This window comes from Phyllostomus hastatus, unplaced genomic scaffold (genome assembly GCF_019186645.2).
Source record: "Phyllostomus hastatus isolate PE091 unplaced genomic scaffold, TTU_PhHast_1.1 phas_contig_80, whole genome shotgun sequence".
NCBI classification, from domain to species: Eukaryota; Metazoa; Chordata; class Mammalia; order Chiroptera; family Phyllostomidae; genus Phyllostomus; species Phyllostomus hastatus.
In genome coordinates, this window is record NW_025333960.1 from 18,676,329 (window position 1) to 18,696,049 (window position 19,721).

At 35.4% G+C, this 19,721-nt stretch overlaps 1 protein-coding gene across 1 annotated transcript in view; it reads left to right on the forward strand.

Moving 5' to 3' along the window:
- Positions 1-19,721, forward strand: part of MIB1 (MIB E3 ubiquitin protein ligase 1) — a 120,310-nt gene that overhangs the window by 42,983 nt on the left and 57,606 nt on the right. The window contains exons 8-10 of the mRNA XM_045850086.1: positions 1,268-1,412; positions 3,282-3,415; positions 14,788-14,895. Of these exons, the coding sequence (XP_045706042.1) occupies positions 1,268-1,412; positions 3,282-3,415; positions 14,788-14,895 (387 nt within the window). The remainder of the gene's footprint in view (positions 1-1,267; positions 1,413-3,281; positions 3,416-14,787; positions 14,896-19,721) is intronic.

Consider the following 19,721-nt stretch of genomic DNA (forward strand, 5'->3'; position numbering starts at 1 on the left):
TATAGGCACCTGAGTTTTTAAAATGTCACTTTGGGACAAAAAGGGTAGGTAATTATTATTTTTTCTAAGTTAATCACAATTATATCTTTTTTTTTGTCAGATCTGTGAAAAACATAACAGTTTGGTGTGCCGCAGAATTTTAATAATTAGGTAATATGTGCCATGAAATGAAAAAGGTTGAAAATCACTGTTTTAAAACATTAGAACAGCCCTCCCTGGCCTGGTGTGGCTGTCAGTTGGATGTTGTCTCATAAACTGAAGGTTGCTGGTTTGATTCCTGGTCAGGGCACATGCCTAGGTTGCAGGTTTGGTCTCTCTGGTCAGTCAGGAAGAATATCAGAGGCAACCAATCAGTTCTTTTCTCTCACACTGATATTTCTGTCCCTCTTTTTCTCCCTCCCTACCTCTCTCTCTAAAACCAATAAGCATGTCCTCTGGTGAGTTAAAAAAAAAATCCTTTAAAAAAAAGGAACATTAGAACAGCACTTGCCACATGGTAAGAACTGCTGTTACTGATTGTGTTCTATACCTAATTGCCCTTTTTATATTACATTTAATAGGCATGTTATTTCTACACACTTAAGTTTTTGCATCAGGCATGATTCTAAAAAGGATTTAAAGATGGTTGTAAACTTTGAGCCCTTTTTAATTTAATTTTTAAATTAGAAATCAGACTATATTTTTAGGCTAGATTGATGATGGATTTTGTATTACTTGAGCTGTAAGTTCTCAAGATGTACCTTTTGGGTTAAAAAAATGGGTTGAAAAAAAAATGGGTTGAATATCCAAAAGCAAAATTTTGTGAACTTTTATGAATAAGATAGATTCATGATTTATTTTCTTATATTTTTGTGGAAGTATAATAGTTTTATTTTATTAAAACATTTTTAAAGGTAATTTTTTGCCCTGGCTGGCATAGCTCAGTGGGTTGAGTGCAGGCTGCGAACCAAAGCATCGCAGGTTCGATTCCCAGTCAGGTCACATGCCTGGGTTGCAGGCCATGGCCCCCAGCAACCGCACATTGATGTTTCTCTCTCTCTCTTTCTTCCTCCCTTCCCTCTCTAAAAATAAATAAATAAAATCTTTAAAAAAATAAAGGTAATTTTTAATGTTTGTAACTAATGAATAACCCATTGAATATGATTATCCTTTAAAAGTTTTTCTTTAGGAACAAAGAAAAATGAATTCTTTAAACATGTAAAAACTGGTGATTGATTTTTATGGTTTATACTTTGGACTTGGAAACATTAATCTAATTTTTAAAAAGACTTTAGGTAAAGTTGGCCGAGTACAGCAGATTTATTCAGACAGTGATTTAAAGGTGGAAGTTTGTGGTACGTCTTGGACATATAATCCAGCAGCAGTTTCCAAAGTGGCATCTGCAGGATCAGCCATTAGCAATGCATCTGGTGGTATGTTTTGTTTCATGTTTCTTTAAAAGTAATATGATTTACATTAGAACTTTTGCTAATTCCTCATTTCTGATGTACTGGTAATGTTGTATGTTTTTTCCCAGATCACATAACTTTACTTGAATGTTAACTACCTTTTAAACTTACAAAACTTGTTTTCCTTTTTCATACAATGAACAACCTTTGTTCTGGTTGAGGTATGCACTGGAAAAGTTCCATAAGTGTGTGCTTTCTTTTGCGTGTATTGAGAGCTTCTCCACCTCAAATCTAAGATATGTAAAACTCAGCATTCTCCTCTCAAAGAACCATCACTTTCTGGAGATTGTTTTCATTTTCAACATTATTGCTAGCAGATGGCTTTCTTTCTGGATATTTTTACATCTCAGCCATATTTTTTTCTTTTACTGTTTAGTGAGAGTTACTATACATGTCACAATGAGTAGAAAACCATGTTGAGATGTGAATATGCTGGATGCTGAGTAGACTCAAGCCCAGTCTTTCTTTCCTATGCTCCAGCTTTATGTACACACTCTCAGTTCATTCTACAACAGATTATAAGTTACCGATGTATATTGTTGTTATTCAGAAAGGAAGATAGGACCGTAACACTAAATGGTAAGAAAGGAAAACATACAGTGACCTCCAGTTTTATTTTGTACTGCATTCTCCTTCCTCCTCTTCTGTCCCTTCTTACCTGCTGTAATTTGCTGGTGTGCTTCAGGTTTAAATCAGGTGGTATTTATTTTTATCATGAGGTTAGATGGCATCACAGCAGGCTGGCTACATACAAATTAAAAGCATGGAGGATGGTTAATATCCTTCTCTGTAGAAATGTGGACTCTTGCTGATCTGCTGCCCCACTTTGTGATTTCTTTGCTTTCTAGTAAGAAGATCCAAGAACTAAGTAACAGAACGGGGCAGCTTCTCTTCTAATTAATGCTATTTAGAAAAAAATATTTCAGGAAAGGGTCTGTAAATCTGGTTCTTTCTTGTTTTAGTCTAAACTAATCAGCTGGCACCTTTGAAGTAATGTTGTTAACACTTAGATAGATGTCCATTTGCAACTGAAAATTGGTTTGTCCCTAAAGTATTCCCCCTGATACTATAGAGATTACATTTCTTTTGCATCATAATTATTGATGTTGATTTATTCTAAGGTCTGTAGCATTGAACTCAGAGTCATTGTGGTAGTATGCTTAAAACCTGAAAGGAGGTTTGTATCATTATGGTAGACCTTTTGTGATGTGTTCATTTCTGATATCTTTGGTATGATTTCCACCTCTTGAATTACTATTGTAACTTTATACTTTTTCTGAAATTTTAACTTGAGATACATGAATTGGACAAAACTGCGAATACTTATGCGGTCAAATGTAATGCATCTTTATATACCATATTTTTCTGTGTATAATGTGCACTTTTTTGCCCAAATTTTTGAGGGAAAAATAAGGATGCACATTATACATGGGTAGTACCTGAAATACCTTGTATCTGTTCTTATGTTTTGTAATTATTTATTACATAAAATTTCTTATACCATAATATGTTAAAAAATAAATGCTAAAATTCCTTTATAATATAAAAAACAAGCATCTAAATATAAATAAATACAAAATGAATTAAAAATTAAAATGAAAGATTTTTTTTCCTGAAAGTTTGGGCCAAAAACATGAGTGTACATTATACATGGAAAAATATGGTATATATTTATATATGTAGTAGTAATTATAACTTGCATAGTAGAGAAATAACATTAATGATAGAAATAATAAAGAAGGAAGAGTATATATTATAGGCATATGGTTAATGCTTGTCTTTTATAAAGTTTGAAATCTTCCTATATTAGCAGCTTTATTTGATGCTTTACAGAAAGACTCTCCCAACTCTTGAAGAAGTTATTTGAAACCCAAGAATCTGGTGACCTCAATGAAGAATTAGTTAAGGCTGCTGCCAATGGAGATGTTGCTAAAGTGGAAGATTTGCTAAAAAGACCAGATGTGGATGTGAGCATTTTAAAATTTTGAAGCATACTAAAATAGAATAATAGTATAATGAACTTTATACTTCAATAGTTATTTAGATTTTGCCACATCACTTAAATAATTAAGACTTTGCCACATGTACTTCTTTGTTTTTCTAAGATGTTTTAAAGAAGACAGCAGTCATCATTTTTCAGTGTGCATTTCAAAAAGATACTGAAATTTTCTTATTTTAACACTGTGACCTTTTTTATTTTATAATTGACAGAATTTACACTTAGGTTTTTAAGTGGTTAGTGTCCTTTTGGGAAATTTAGTGAGTTTTTTCCATGTCAATATTATTATGTGCTTTAAGTAGATTTTAATAAATATTATAAGCAATTTTCTGTCCTTTTTAAAACATTTAATCTAAACTTTTTACTCTCCTCTCCCTGTGAAATTAACTATTTCACAGTTTGTAAGGCAGATAAATTGGAGGTCATGTACTTTGTAAATCTTAAAAGTTTATGTTGTAATCTTACTGTTCACATAAGCCATACTTTAAATGGGCCATTTTGGTTCTCAGTCATACATTGGCTTTGCCATGCACCAATGTGATGTTCAGTGACTGCCAAGATTGTAAGTGGAGTGACAGCGCCTGTGTTATGAGGGCTTTTGTTGCTACACCTTTCTATGTAAATATGCCAGACAGTTTAAAGGTCTATAATTGTAAAGTATAAACATCTTACTCCTATGAGCTCATGTAGCATTTTAGGTTTATTTGAGAGATATCAATTACAGCAGCACAACAGAGTGGTTTCTTGATTGGTTGTAAGATACGTCACAAAAATTTTGTTTCCAATATTAAAGTACCAATGTTTTTGCGTTTGAACTGCAGTCAGAATTCTTCTATATTCATTTAGGTAGATTTACATTTTGTTATATTTAATTTTTGAATTAAAAATTCAATGTTTTTGTGTTTGAACTGCAGTCAGAATTCTTCTGTATTCATTTAGGTAGATTTACATTTTGTTATTTAATTTTTGAATTAAAAATTCAATGTTTTTGTGTTTGAACTGCAGTCAGAATTCTTCTGTATTCATTTAGGTAGATTTACATTTTGTTATATTTAATTTTTGAATTATTAATTTATTTTTTAACAATGCTGTTCATTCTAAAACTTAAAAAAAAAAACAAATAGTTCTACAAAATTTGTTAGGAAAAATGGCATCTTTTTCTCAGTTGTCTTGTCGCATTTCAGTGGCAACTATTTTCACCTTTAGAACCCCTTCCAAACAAGCTTTTCATGTCAGAGGGCCAGTGTTCAGATGTCTGGTGATCCTTGGTTGTCCATTTATCTACACTAGTGGTCAGTAAAAGGCTTGTTTGGAAGTTTTTTTGTGTGTCTGGGTTTGTCAACTCTGGACTTCACTATAGGGTGGTCTAGTTGGATGTTTCCTTGGGTTATTCCTCAGTATTGATCATTAGCTCTTTCCCCTTGGGCTGGTCTGTCTCTAGAAAGACCTCTCGATTCTCTTGCTGGATATAAACCTGGCTGCCAACCTTATGAATATTGATTAAGGGAAGAGAACCTGGGTTTTTTAGCAATTTGGCATGTAAATACTTACAGAAGAGTTCTGTGTATAGTACTTTGTCCCACCCTTGACAGTGGCTAGTGACTGTCTACCATTTTCTGAGAATAAACTTTCAGGTTTCTGTTAGTGCGAGGAGTAGCTCAGCTGTGCAGAGTGGGAGAATCCAGGGTTCTAAATGCTTTTTAAACAGACTGTCATCCAATGCTTTTGTGTTTAGCACCTATCATATTATTCCTGTATTCAGAAGTCATTAATTCTGAGCCTTTTGGGTTTCCTTGGCAGAAGGATTGTTTTCTAGGTGTTTCTCACTGCAGGTTTAGGTACATGCCTCTGTGTGTATGTGTGTGTGTATGGTTTCCGTATTGCTAGTTCTAATTATCTTTGTGGATTGAAACTTAAAAGAAAATAAAACTTTACTCCTGTTTTAGTGTGATGCCATAAATAATGACAGTAAATACAACCCATCCTTTAATTGCAAGAACACTCTTAGAAGGATATACTTTCTTTTTTAAAAGGTTTATTGAGGTATGGTTGTTTTGTACCATGAATACAAATACAATGATATACTTTTAAAGTGTCATAATACTAAAAAAAATTTCCAGCTCTTCTAATGGGATTTTTCCCCCTTTAGTTTTCTTGGTTTTCATAGTATCTATATCCTCTTGATTTTTAGATGTCAAGAATTCTTGAACATCTCTAATTGAAGTTTTTTATCCCCAAAGTTTTCTTTTTTTTACCATTCCAGGTTGTAAAGTTCTTTTTTATTAATGTATAGTCGATGTACAATATTATATTAGTTTTAGATGTACAACATAGTGATTTGTCATTTTTATATTTTATGAAGAGATCATCATGAGAAGTCTAGTAACCCTCTGTCACTGTACAGTTATTGTGATATTACTGATTGTATTTCCTATGCTGTACTTTACATCCTCCTGATTTATGTTATAACCATAAGTTTGTATCTCTTCAGGCTCTTCACATTTTTGCCCATCCCCCCACTGCCCAAACCTCTAGCAGCTATAATTTTATTTTCTGTATCTATGAATCTGTTTGTTTTGTTTGTTCATTTGTATAGTATTTTAGATTCCACATAGAGTGAAATAATACACAGTATTTGTTCTTATTTCACTTAGCATAATATCCTCTAGGTCCATCCATGTTGTCTCAAATGGCTGAGTAGTATTCTGTTGTGTATGTATGTATCACTTCTTATCTATTCATCTACTGATGGACACCTAGGTTGCTTCTGTATCATGGCCTTTGCAAATAATGCTGCAGGGAACATAGGGGTGCATATATGTTTTCAAATTAGTGTTTTCTTTTTAAAAAATTTATTTTCTATTTTTTACATTAATTTTTTTAAAATTACAGTTTACATTTGATACTATTTTAGCTTCAGGTGTACAGCATAGTGGTGAGACTATCATGTACTTTACAAAGTTTCCAGTACCCAACTGGAACCATACATAAGTGTTTTCTTACTTCTGATGAGTACCCAGAAAAGGAATCGCTGTGCTGGGTCCTTCTTTATCTCTTGTTACAGCCAGTCTGTCTTCTTTCCTTCCTTCCTTCCTTCCTTCCTTCCTTCCTTCCACCCACACACCCACCCATCCATCCATGATGGGGGCAGTAGGTATATGGGAAATCTCTGCCTTTTGCTCAAATATGTTATTAAAAGTAAGTCTACTTAAAAAATATTTTTTATTTTTCAATTACAGTTGACATATTATATTTGTTTTAGGTGTGCAACCCAGTGATTAGAAACTTGATATAACTTACAAGGTGATCACCCTGATAAGTCTTGTACCCAGTGACACCATACATAGTTATTACAATATCATTGACTGTATTCCCTATGCTGTACTTTTTATATCACTGTGACTATTCTTTAACTACCACTTTGTATTTCTCAATCCCTTCACCTTTTCCACCCATTTTCCCAACCCTCTTTCCTATGGCAATTGTCAAAATGTTCTCTGTGTCTGTGAGTCTGTTTCTGGTCTGTTTGTTTATTTAGTTTTTTAGATTCCACATGTAAATGAAATCATGGCATTTGTTTTTCTCTCTCTGACTTATTCAGTCAGCACAATACCCTCTACATTCATCCATATTGTTGCAGATGGCAAGATTTCATTTTTTTGTGGCTGAGTCATAAATTTAATTGTATATGTGCACTACTTCCTTACCCATTCATCTGTTGATGGACACTTAGGTTGCTTCCATAATGTGGCTTTTGTAAATAATGCTGTGTTGAACATATGGATGCATATGTGTTTTTGATTTAGTGTTTGGGGTTTCTTCAGATAAAGACCCAGAAGTGGAATTGTTGGATCCTTTGTTATCTCTTATTATAGCCTTTGTTTTAGAGTCCATTTTGTCTGGTGTAAGTATTGCTACCCTAGATTTTTTTGTTAGTTTGTTTGATTTCATTTTCATGAACTATCTTTTTCCATCCCTTTATTTTCAGTCTATGTGTGTCTTTCAACCTGAAGTGAGTCTCTGTAGACCGCATAGTAAGGGTCTTCTTTTGCTATCTAGTCAGCCATCATATGTCTTTTGACTGGAACATTTAGCCCATTTGCATTTAAAGTATTTGGTGATAGGTAGTATTAATTGCCATTTTATTCATTTTTTTAAAATCCTTTTTTCCTTCTTCTTAAAGACAGTCTTTAACATTTCTTATAATACTGATTTGATGGTGATGAACTCCTTGAGCATTTTTTGTCTGGGAAGATATTTTTCTGTCCTTTGATCCTAAATGATAAGTTTGTTGGGTAGAGTGATCTTGGTTGTAGGTCCTTGATTTTCATCACTTTGAGTATTTCTTGCCAGTCTTGTCTGGCATGCAAGCTTTCTTTTGAGGAATCAGCTGACAGTCTTATAGGTAACTAATTGCATTTCTCTTGCTGCTTTTAAGATTCTGTCCTTTAACCTTTTGCATTCATTATTATGTGCGTTGGCGTGGGTCTCTTTGGGTTCATTTTGTTTAGAACTGTCTGCGCTTCCTGAACTTGGATATCTATTCCTTTTACTGGGTTAAGGAAGTTTTTGTCATTATTTTTTTAATAGGTTTTCAATTTCTTGCTCTTTTTCTTCTTCCAGCACCTTTCTGGTGTGAATGTTGGTATGCCTAAAGTTGTCCCAGAGGCTCCTTAAACTATTCTTATTTTTCTATTTCTTTTTTTTTTCTCTGTTCTGATTGGGTATTTTCTGCTTCCTTATCTTCCAAATCTTTGATTTGATCCCTGCTTCATCTACTCTACTGTTGATTCCTTCTAATATATTCATTTCAGTTATTCTATTCTTCATTTATGACTGGTTCTTTTTTATGTTTTTTATCTCTATGTTTTCTGTCTCTTTGTTGAAGTTCTTACTGAGTTCATCCACTGGCTCGCTAACTTTATTGAGCATCTTCATACCCAGGGTTTTGAACTCTGCATCCGATTGATTGCTTGTCTGCATTTTGTTTAGTTCTTTATCTGGAGTTTTGTTCTGTTCTGTCATTTGGGACATGGTTCTTTGTCTCCTCGTTTTGGCTGCCTCCCTGTGTTTGTTTCTATATATTAGGTGGAGCTGCTGTTGGGATGTCTCCCAATCTGGGTAGAGTAGCCTAATGTCATAGGTGTCTTGTAGGGCCTTGTGGCTCCTTGAATGCTGTTGGCACTGAAGTGGGAGGGATTTACACTCAAGCCAATCAGCTGCGAGGACTGACCACAACTACAGAGGAGGAGCTTCTGTGCAGGGGCTGACCCCATGCATGGAGCAGAGTGGCTTCAGCAGGGTTTTGGTGCCTAATGAGTCTGCCCTTTGAGTGTGTTTCTCCTAGAAGTGATTGAGTGGTGCTCTGATGTGGTCTGAAGCTGTCCATTGGGTGTGTTGGCTCTAGGGCCTTCCTAGATGTGCAGGCTGAAATCATCTGCCACTTGTGCCCTGCCTAGAGACAACTGTCATGAGTTACTGAGCAGTCTGCAGATGGCTGCTTCTTGTGCTAGGCTTGGGACCACTTAGCAGAGGTATGGGGAACACCAAAGCAAGACACTGCTTGTTTGGGGTTTGTGAACCCTTGAGAGATTTTGGAAAAGTCCTGTAGCTTTTGTTTTATAGTCTACTTTATCTAGCATAAGTATTGCTACCCCAGCTTTTTTTTTCTTTTTACTTTACATGATACATCTTTTTCTAATCCTTTAGTTTTAGTCAGTGTGTCTTTTGATTTGAAGTGAGTCTCATGTAGGCAGCATATGTAAGGGTCTTTTAAAAAAATTGTTCTGCCACCTTGTGTCTTTTGAATGGAACATAGTCCATTTACATTTGAAGTAATTATTGATAGAAATGTATATTGCCAGTTTATTTGTTTTCATGCTAACTTTATAAGTGATCAGTCTGCTACCTTTACTGTATGTTTTCCTTTGCCAGTGAGATTTTTATTCTTTCATATATTTTCTTATTTCTAGTTTTGGCCTTTTTTTCTTCACTAAAGTACTCACTTTATCATTTCTTATAATGCCTGTTTATTGGTGATGAACTCCTTTAGCTTTTACTTATCTGGGAAACCATCTCCTTCAATTCTGAATGAGATAACTTTTCCAGGTAGAGTATTGTTGGTGGTTTTTCTCCATCATGTTGAATATATGTGCCACCCCCTTATGTTCTGCAAAGTTTCTGTTGAAAATCAGTTTATAGTGACTGATGCACATTCCCTTGTATATAGCTAGTTGTTTTTCTCTTGCTGTTTTTAAGATTCTTTCTTTAATTTTTAACAATTTAATTATAATGTGTCTTGGGTGTGGGTCTCTTTGTCATCTTGTTTGGGACTCTAGCCCTCCTGGACTTTGATCTCTGTTTTCTTTGTCAAGTTAGGGAAATTTTTGGCCCTTATTTCTTCAAATAGGGTTTCTATCCCTCTCCCTCTCTTTTCTTTCTGGGACCCTGTAATTTGATGTTAGTACTCTTAATAGTGTTCCAGAGATTCCCTTATGTTATCCTCAATCTTTAGAATTTTTTTTTTTTATCTTCCAGTTGGGTGATTTCTACTATCTTATCTTTCTGATTGCAGATCTATTCTTCTGTGCCATCTGATCTGCTTTTGTTTCCCTTGTATATTTTTTTCATTTCAGTTGTGTTATTCTTTATTTCTGATAGGTTCTTTTCCACAATTCTTATGTTTGTTGAAATTCTTACTGATTTTATCCACTTTCCTGAAGAGTTTTTTTAAGAACCTTTTTGACTGTTACTTTGAACTATTTATCTAGTAGACAGCTTATCTCTTCATTTAGAACTTTTTTCAGGGATTTTTGTCCTATGTATTTTTGTTTGGAACCTATTCTTTTGTCTTCTCATGTTGCCTGTATGTTTTTATGTATTAGGGAGATTAGCTATGTCTCCTGGTCTTGAAAAAGTGGCTTATTTAGAAGGTACCCTGGGGGGCCCTGGGATGAAATCCTTCTTTTTCATGAGAGCCAGGTGCTCCAGAGGTGCTCCTGTGTGGACTAGTTTGGCCTCTTGTTGTGCTATGGTCACACTGATAGCTGAGGCTTGACCCTGGCCTGGCTGGATAAGGCCTGGCTGTGACTGTTGCAGTGTGCTGGTGTGCAGGTAGGCCTTTGGTATGACTCGCTGCAAGTCTCAGCCTTGAATTGCAGACACACTGTTGTTTGTTGATGCCAACTGAGGCTGCCCACTGGGTATGGCTGAGCAGGAGCCACTTTGGAGGAGGGGTATCAGCCTGGGTGAGTCCTCAGGTAAACATCAGGGTGGGTTTAGCAGTGTTAAAAAGTTGTAATGGAGAGTGTCAGAAATGGGCCTGCCAGTATCAGATCAGCTAGGTGGAAGGAGAGTAAAGAAAGGGGAAAAAATGATGACCACCACCACTTTTTATCCTGGATAAAGTTCCAATAGTTCCATGATCTTCCAGCACATGCCTTAAAATTAGTCAATATATCACCTTTATGAATGACCTGGGTGTTTTTAAAACTGCTGCTTCTGTGCTGGGACTTGGAAGGAGCACAGTTTTGATTTTCTGCAGCCCTTCAGCTCTCCAAAAGTAATTCCTGCTGGTTTTAAAAGCCAGATGTTATAGGGGCTTCTCTTCCTGGTATAGGTTCCGTGGGCTGGGGCCCAGACCCCTTGCTCTTTGTGGGGGACCTCTTTGGTTGTGATATCTCTCCCACTTGTGGGCCAGCATAAGAAGTGGTTGTTTGGTGGGTGCTAACATGACTTAGTCTCTACTCCTCCTACCTCTCTCAGTGTGGCTTTTTCTTTATATCTGTAGCTGCAGAAAAGTCTTTCATGACATTCTCAGAGATAGTTGTATATATGTAGTTGTAGTTTTGGTGTCAGTGAGAGGTGGTGAGCTCAGGGTCTTCCTACTCTGTCATCTGGAAACCTGAAAACCAAGAGACTTTCTCTTGAATGCCAGTTTACTGTGTCTGAAATGTTGTTCTTTGCTGTTGGTACACTGTCCTCACAACAAATTGTGTCTCTGGATTGCCGAGTCAGTTTTCCCATCACTTCTTTTCTTTTTTCTTTTAGTTTTTTTGAACTATTTTATTTATTTTAAATATATTTTATTGATTATGCTATTACAGTTGTCCCATTTCCCCCTTCACTGCCCTCCCCCCTGCACACCCTCTCCCACCCACATTCCCCCCTTTAATTCATGTCCATGTGTCATAAATTCTTTAGCTTCTACATTTCCCATACTATTCTTGCCCTCCCCCTGTCCATTTTCTCCCTACCGTCTATGCTACTTATTCTCTGTATCTTTTCCTTCTCTCTCCTCCTCCCACTCCCCTGTTGCTATCCCTCTATGTGATCTCCATTTCTGTGGTTCTGTTCCTGTTCTAGTTGTTTGCTTAGTTTGCTTTTGTTTTAGGTGTGGTTGTTAATAACTGAGTGTCCTTTTTTACTGTTCATATTTTTTATCTTCTTTTTCTTAGATAAGTCCCTTTAACATTTCATAAAATAAGGGCTTGGTAGTGATGAACTCCTTTAACTTGACCTTAGTTGACAAGTACTTTATCTGCCCTTCCATTCTAAATGAAAGCTTTGCTGGATAGAGCAATCTTGGATGAGGTCCTTGCCTTTCATGACTTGGAATACTTCTTTCCAGCCCCTTCTTGCCTGTAAGGTCTCTTTGGAGAAATCAGCTGACAGTCTGATGGGAACTCCTTTGTAGGTGATTGTCCCCTTATCTCTTCCTGCTTCTGGAATTCTCTCCTTCATTTTAATCTTGGGTAATGTAATTATGATGTGCCTTGGTGTGTTCCTCCTTGGGTCCAACTTCTTTGGGACTCTCTGAGCTTCCTGGACTTCCTAGAAGTCTATTTCCTTTGCCAGATTGGGGAAGTTCTCCTTTATTATTTGTTCAAATATGTTTTCAATCTGTTGTTCCTCCTCTTCCCCTTATGGTACCCCTATAATTCGGATGTTGGAATGTTTAAAGATGTCCTGGAGGTTCCTAAGCCTCTCCATTTTTTTAAATTCTTATTTCTTCATTATTTTCTGATTGTATGTTTTTTCTTCTTTCTGATCCACTCTGTTGATTTGAGGCCCAGTTTTCTTTCCATCACTATTGATTCCCTGTGCATTTTTCTTCATTTCACTTAGTGTAGCCTTCATTTTTTCATCTAATTTGCGACCAAAGTCAACCAATTCTGTGAGCATCCTGATCACCAGTGCTTTGAACTGTGCATCTGATAGGTTGGCCATCTCTTGGTTTCTTAAAAGTATTGTCTCTGGGGCTTTCATTTGTTCTTCCATTTGAACCTGTTTTTGGGGGGAGGGGGTCTGGTAGTGCCTGTTATGTATGAGGGGTGGAGCCCTAGGTGTTCTCTAGGGTGGGGCAACCCAGTCACTGGGTTGTGACATTGTATGTGGAGGCAGGGTCAGAGAGGGAACAATAGCGCTTGCTCTGCTCTCTGTCGGATTTCAGTCCTCTCTGCTGTTTCCCACAAACAAATTGGGTCCTTCTGGTGCTGGTTCCCGGGTGCGTGGGCTTGTGTATGTTCTAGGACCCTATGGGTCTCTCCAAGGAACTCTCCTGTGAGGCTGGGAGTTTCTCCCGGCACCTCAACCTACACAAGTGTTTTCAATCAGTGCTTTTAGTCTTTATTTCCTGGCTCTGGGGCCCTGGGTTGTGTGGTCTGTCTCGCTGCCTATTTTCACCTGGTTTATCTGTGTGGGAATGTGTGATTGCAGACAGCCAGCTGCCTTGTGCGCTTCCCTGGGTCTGCGTGTTGCCTCCCTGTACCCACGCCCGGGGTCTGCCACAGGGGTCTGCCACTGGGGTCTGCTAGCCCCTTCCTGCGCCCTGCGCGCCAGGGGTCTGCCAGCCACTGCTTTTTCCTACTGGACCCCTCTCCGCTGGCCACCAACTCTGCCCCTCTTACCTGTCTGGATGAATGGTTGTTGGGACTTCCGTACAGTTCAATTTTCTGTCTGTCCTGGTTGTTTTTTGTTTCTAAATTTTTGTTGTCCTTAATTTTGGTTGTGCGAGGAGGCACAATGTGTTCACTTATGCCTCCATCTTGGCCGGAAATCCTGAATTATTTTATTTTGTCCTTTTTTTGTATTGGAGGTCTTCCTCAAATCTCTGGTCCTTAGTTTCTATTCATATCTGATGTTGAAAAGCTGATTGGTAGCCCTCTTTACTTGGATAGGACTTGGTGACTGACTTTACATTATAGTGATTGGGTGTATATAGAATTTTTTGGAGCTATATATATAGCTATATATAGATGCCACCCTGTAGGGGTCTGTTTCCTATGGTTGTTAAGTTGTTTGAGAAAAGAAACCTTCTTTTTCCTACCTGTGGCCTAGATGCATGGCTGCTAGTACTCTGTCTTTGGGTGCAAGGAATGGGCCTGCTTGGCCTGTGGCTGTTGCACATCAGATCCATATTTGGAGTTCCTGTTGTTAGCTCTCTCATGTGCTTGCATTTGCAGGCTTTGAGTTTGTCGGGGGTTCTCAAGCTTTGTCTTCCTCTTCTGTGTAAAGTCAATTAAAACTTTTCCATCTGCTTTCTCTTTTTCAAAAATGTGTTGCTTTTCCTCATTTTTTTGATGTTAGCTTTCCCTTTCCCCCTGTCTTTATGGCTTTTTATGTTTTAAATTACTTTATTGTCTTTTTAGTGTGGTCTCAGGAGGAACAGGATATAAATATATCTTCTGGTCAGGATATCATCCTTAATTGTTTTTTATGGTTTTATGGATGAGAATACATGAGGTAGGATTAAGGCATTGCAATTAGTTTTGGGTATGTTCTTGGGTAAGTTATACATTTACACAACATCTGAAGTATAGACAAGGTTGGAAATTACTGCTTATGGTAGAATGGCTATATATAGCTACCCTGGTAACTCACTTATGTATAACCTCATGGTAGTTTGCTTATAATTGGTATTCAGTTGGTGAATTAAAAATATTTACACTGTAGTAGACTATTTTTTCTAAACATTTTCTATTCACCTCATTGCTTTTTTCATTGAAATAGCCTCGGAGTTTTATTAATTTAAATAGAAGTAAATATACAAAACTAATGTAACTAACTTCTCTCCATCCCCCCTTTCTTTTCAAGTTTGTAGGTTACTAAACAGTTCTTTTATAGCTCTTTGAGCAGTGGAACTTTCATTTTAAAAAGTGCCTGCATTCCTTCTTTTAATGAGAGAAAACAGTGTCTGGTGTTTGGTTCTAGGATATATGGAACACCAATTAAATTATTTTCATAGAGTCATACAGTGTGCCAAATTTAAAATGTCACTACATGTATATATCGGCTCTTTCTAATTTGTGACATTTCTTCATCCTTTTTTTTAACATTTAGGTAAATGGACAATGTGCTGGCCACACAGCTATGCAAGCTGCAAGTCAGAATGGACATGTCGACATTTTGAAACTACTTTTAAAACAGAATGTGGACGTAGAAGCAGAGGTAATTAAACTAAGCTTGAAAAATATTTTAAGTAAAAATGTCCTAGAAATGGTACTTCTATAGCATAAGATGAATTGTTTTGATTTTTGAAATTTAATACTGACCTAAGGCTTTTCTCATTGAAAAAAAAATTGACAAAAAACAACTTGAAGCATTTCTTGTTTTTTCTGTGACCCCCTCAATACTCTTGGAAATAGTCCCAACTGCTGTTGGAAACCCAGTAATATTCCACTGAAGAATTATACTGGGAAGTTGAGGGCAGGAGACTATAAATCACGCGGATCAAGATTTTTTCTGAGTGACACTCAGAGACCTTCATTATGTTCTTTTTCCTCATAAGTGAACCTGTATTAGACTTTGTTTAGTCTTATTGTTTCTTGACCTTAATGTGAATCTTTGAAGATTTTGCAGTGCATGTTTATCATTCTCTATGTTTATGCTTAATTTAATTTAGAGTATATTCTCATTAATGGAAAATAAAAATTTCTTACTATCACTGGAATTTCAGTTGAGAATCTATATGGGTCATGTGAAAGAAGGTTTCCTTTGTTGTAATTAACTATAACTTCATTCCTAAAAATGATATTAGAATTACATTTCTTTCAGTCTAGTGCAATATTATTTAGGAATAAGATTCTTTCAAAGTTATACTAGGCAGAATGTTACAGTTTTGTTCAAATTAAATTTCCATATTAATATATTAGATGTCTGTAAGCTGTATGATGTATTTATGAATGAGATTATATAATTTGATTTTGTTTTTACAGTAGTAATTTTTAAGTCACAGCATTCTTGGTTGTGAATTTAGGAACCCAGCATGTGTTACAAAGTTTTTTGGAAATGCAAGAAAGACTTAATTTAAATTTAGCATTTTGTAAGTGACAGGCAGTTATTTCATTTTGTTATTTTATTTTAGTTTGGCCTATGGAATATCCATTTTTTAATTTAATGAATTTAGAAACTACAGTAGTAACAACTACTAAAATATCAAAGCCCTTTTGATTATAGCTAATAAGGCAAGAAGCTGAAAAACCAAATTTCTTTTTGCTTACCTTTGAAAAAGTATGCTTTCTAATTCAGAAATTAAATTAATTTAATTCAGAATTTAAATATTAAACATGGAAACATAGAGACTATCCATAAATTTGTATTTCTAAATATTTATTGTTCACATGAGAGGCTAGCTGTTCAGAATAGGCGTGCTATGGCTGTGGGGTTGGGAACAAAATGAGCACTGGTTTTCAAAAGTAGGCTTCTTTTTGCCTTAATTAAACTCAAATACAAAACAAATGGTTAGTCAATACTATAAACGAGGTAATGTTGGAGTTGGAATGAGGCATAGTAGGCTAGGAGTTTGTAAATAATTTATCTTTCAGTTTGAAAACTGTGTGTGTTACAAGAACAGGGAAATACTTGTAGACTTCTACCATACCTCTTCATTTAGATTTCTATTCCGTCCATTTTCTATTTTTAAAACCATTGTAGGCTTATGTAACTGCTAGAAATAATGTGGAAAGGGAATATTTACACATCAGGTTAAATTAATAACATAACTTCTCAATTGATAAAAGAAAAACTACATTTAAAAAATAGGTTAAAATATAAACACAATTTATCACCTAAGACTAAAACAAAAATTCATCAGTCTCATTTTTCTAGAATATAAAAAGTGACATTATCTATTATAGGCAGCAATATAGTTTGTTTTAAAACATTGATTTTCAGTTGGGAACATTTTTGATTGACACAACTCCTTGCTGGGGTTGGAGGAGTACTTCTGGAATCTAATGGGAAGAAAGTAAGGATGCTACTAAACATCCTGCAGAGCACAGGACAGCTCCCACAATAAAGCATTATCTGGCCTGAAATGCCTATAGTGCTGAAGTTAAGAAACCCTGGTTTAAAAGATGGAGAAAATAGTTAATTTGGTAAATGCATTTAAATTTGTGGTTCATTATTTTCCACCTTGTTTATAAAGTGATTTGAAATTATTGGAAATTTTCCACATTTATAGAAATAGAATGGTATAATGAATCCTATGTACCCAGTACCCCAGTTTGGTTATTTTTCATGGCCAATTTTATCTTATCTGTACCCTTTACCCTCACTCCTCCACTGACTTATATTGAAGCAGTTACACATTTCGTCTGTAAATATTTTAGTATGTATCCTAAAAGATAAGTATTCTTTAAAAAAAACTTTGTCATACCTTGAATATACTTAAAAACAATTGTTAGGATCTTTGAAAATCTAATTTTATTAGAAGTTTTGAGGTTAATAATGAGAATAATATGTTTCTTCTCTAGTTGTCTCATTGTGCAGTTTTTAAAAAAATTGTATGAGGAAGTAGACTCAAGGTAGTGCACATCAGGAGTCACAAACTGTAGCCCACAGGCCAAATCCAGACTCTATTTGTATTCTATAGTTTATTAGAATACAATACACTCATTTATTTGTTGTGTATGGCTGTTTTTGTGATAAAACTGCAGAGTTGAGTAGCTGCATAGTTGTGCCAAGAAACTGCATGGCTTGTAAAACCTAAAATACTTTGGCCCTTCACAGAGAAGTTTTCTGACCCCTAGTATTGATGATTATTGCATATTTTTCAATTGCTTTAAGCTGTTATCAGATAAAATTATGTTGTCTCCATCACACCTTTTGAATATGGGATAAGATACATTTTCCTATTTCTTTTCTTAGTGAAAACTTAAAGAGCTACTTTGTTTCCAAGAGCTACTTTGGTTATCTCCATGTGTGACCTACTGAGTAGAGTAGGATTACATTGTTTCCTTCTTAATGTATAGGTAAAGGCACCAAGGACTGTGAGATCTTATTTGTATTGATATAGGTGAGCTAATTTTGGATTCTTCAGGAACTCAGTATTTTTTTTCCTGTTGATGAGGTATAATAGTAAAGGTGTGGAAGTGTGAATGGAAGACCAGTTAGAAAAATTGTGTCCTTTAAAATAAGTTTTCAAATATATATATTGAAGTTATCAGGAAATCTGGATCAGTTTTATCATTTAAGGTTAATGAAAACTGTTTTTGAATGGAGAGGATTAATTGTATGGAACAATACTGGACTTGGTCAAAAAACCCATTTGGTATTGGACAAAAAGTTTAATTTATATAAGCGTCAGTTTTCTCATTTATGATAACTTAAAGGATTGGAGTGTGGAATTAGGGAAATAATTAAGATAACATTTATAATATATAACACCATGGGAATTTAAGGTATTATTGCCTGTATTTGAGCATTCCTACTACCCATTTCTTTCCAATTGGTGGAAGTTAGTAGTTTCTCTATAAACAGTTACTAATTCTGTCTGATTCTGCTTATCTAGTTAATGAAAAGTAAACTAGAAAAATTTTATTTAACTGAAAAGCTGTGAAGGAATGGGCAAATGGACTTCATATTAGTCAGTTAAAGGAAATTCTTTTCTAAAAACAGTTCAGGACTCAGAATAATAACATCCAAAATGGCTCTAAGAATTGGTGTACATAATTCTTGGGGGTGTATGTTAATTCAGGTCCTAGCCAGAGCAGTAAGGCAAAAAACAAAGTAACAAAAGGCATCTGCATTTGAAAGGAGAAGTAACATTATCTCTGCAGATGATATAATTTTACATGTAGAAAACCCTAAAGAATTAATTAAGAAATTCAGCTGAATAGCAGGATACAAAGTCAACTCACAAAAGTCAGTTGTTCTGTACACTAACAATGAACAATCTGTAGAAAACATAAGAAAACAACTTCATTTACCATAGCATGAAAAAGAATAAAATACTTAGGAATTAATTTAACCAAGGAGGTGAAAAACTTGTGCAATGAAAACTCGAAATTATTGCTGAAAGAAATCAAAGGAGACATAAGTAAATAGAAACATATCCCATGTTCATGAATTGGAAGAATTAATATTGTTAAGATGTCAGTGCTAGCCAAAGTGATCTGCATATTCAGTGCAATGCCTATCAAGATCCCAGTGATGGTTTTTGTTTTTGCATAAATAGAAAAATCGATCTTGAAATTCAATATGTCATCTCAAGGTACCCCATAGCTAAAACTGTCTTGAAAAAAGAACAAATTCAAAAGAGTCACTCTTCCTGGTTTCAAAACTTACTACAAAGCTACAGTAATTAAACCACTGTGGTCCTGGCATACAGACAGACATATAAACCAATGGAATAATATAGAGAACCCAGAAATAAACCTTTGCATATATGGTTAAATGATTTTTGACCAGAATGCAAAGACCATTCAATGGGGAATGGATAGTCTTCTCAAAAAATAGTGTTGGAAAAACCAGGTATCCATGTACAAAAGAATGAAGTTGGACTTTTACCTAACATTGCATATAAAATTAACCCAAAATAGATCAAAGGCCTAAATTTAAGAGTGAAAAGTATAAAATTTTTAGAGGAAAGCATAAGGTAAAGCTCATACATTAGATTTGGCAGTGATTTGTTGGGTGTGACATTGAAGGCACAGTAAACAAAAAAAGAAATATACAAATTGCATTTAATGAAAATTAAGAACTTTGGTACACCAAAGTATAGTATCAATAGTAAAGAGGCAACCTACAGAATAGGGAAAAATATTGGCAAGTCATATATCTGGTAAGGGATTGATATCCAGACTATGTAGAAAATTTAAAACTCAACAACAAAAGAACCCAATTCAAATATTACAGGTTTCAAATAGACATTTTTCCAAAGAAGATATGTAGATGGCGACTTCCAGTCGAGATGGAGGTACAGGTAAACATGCCTTGCCTCTTTGCACAACTATAGAAAAAAAATACAGCTAGACTACCACACAAATATTACC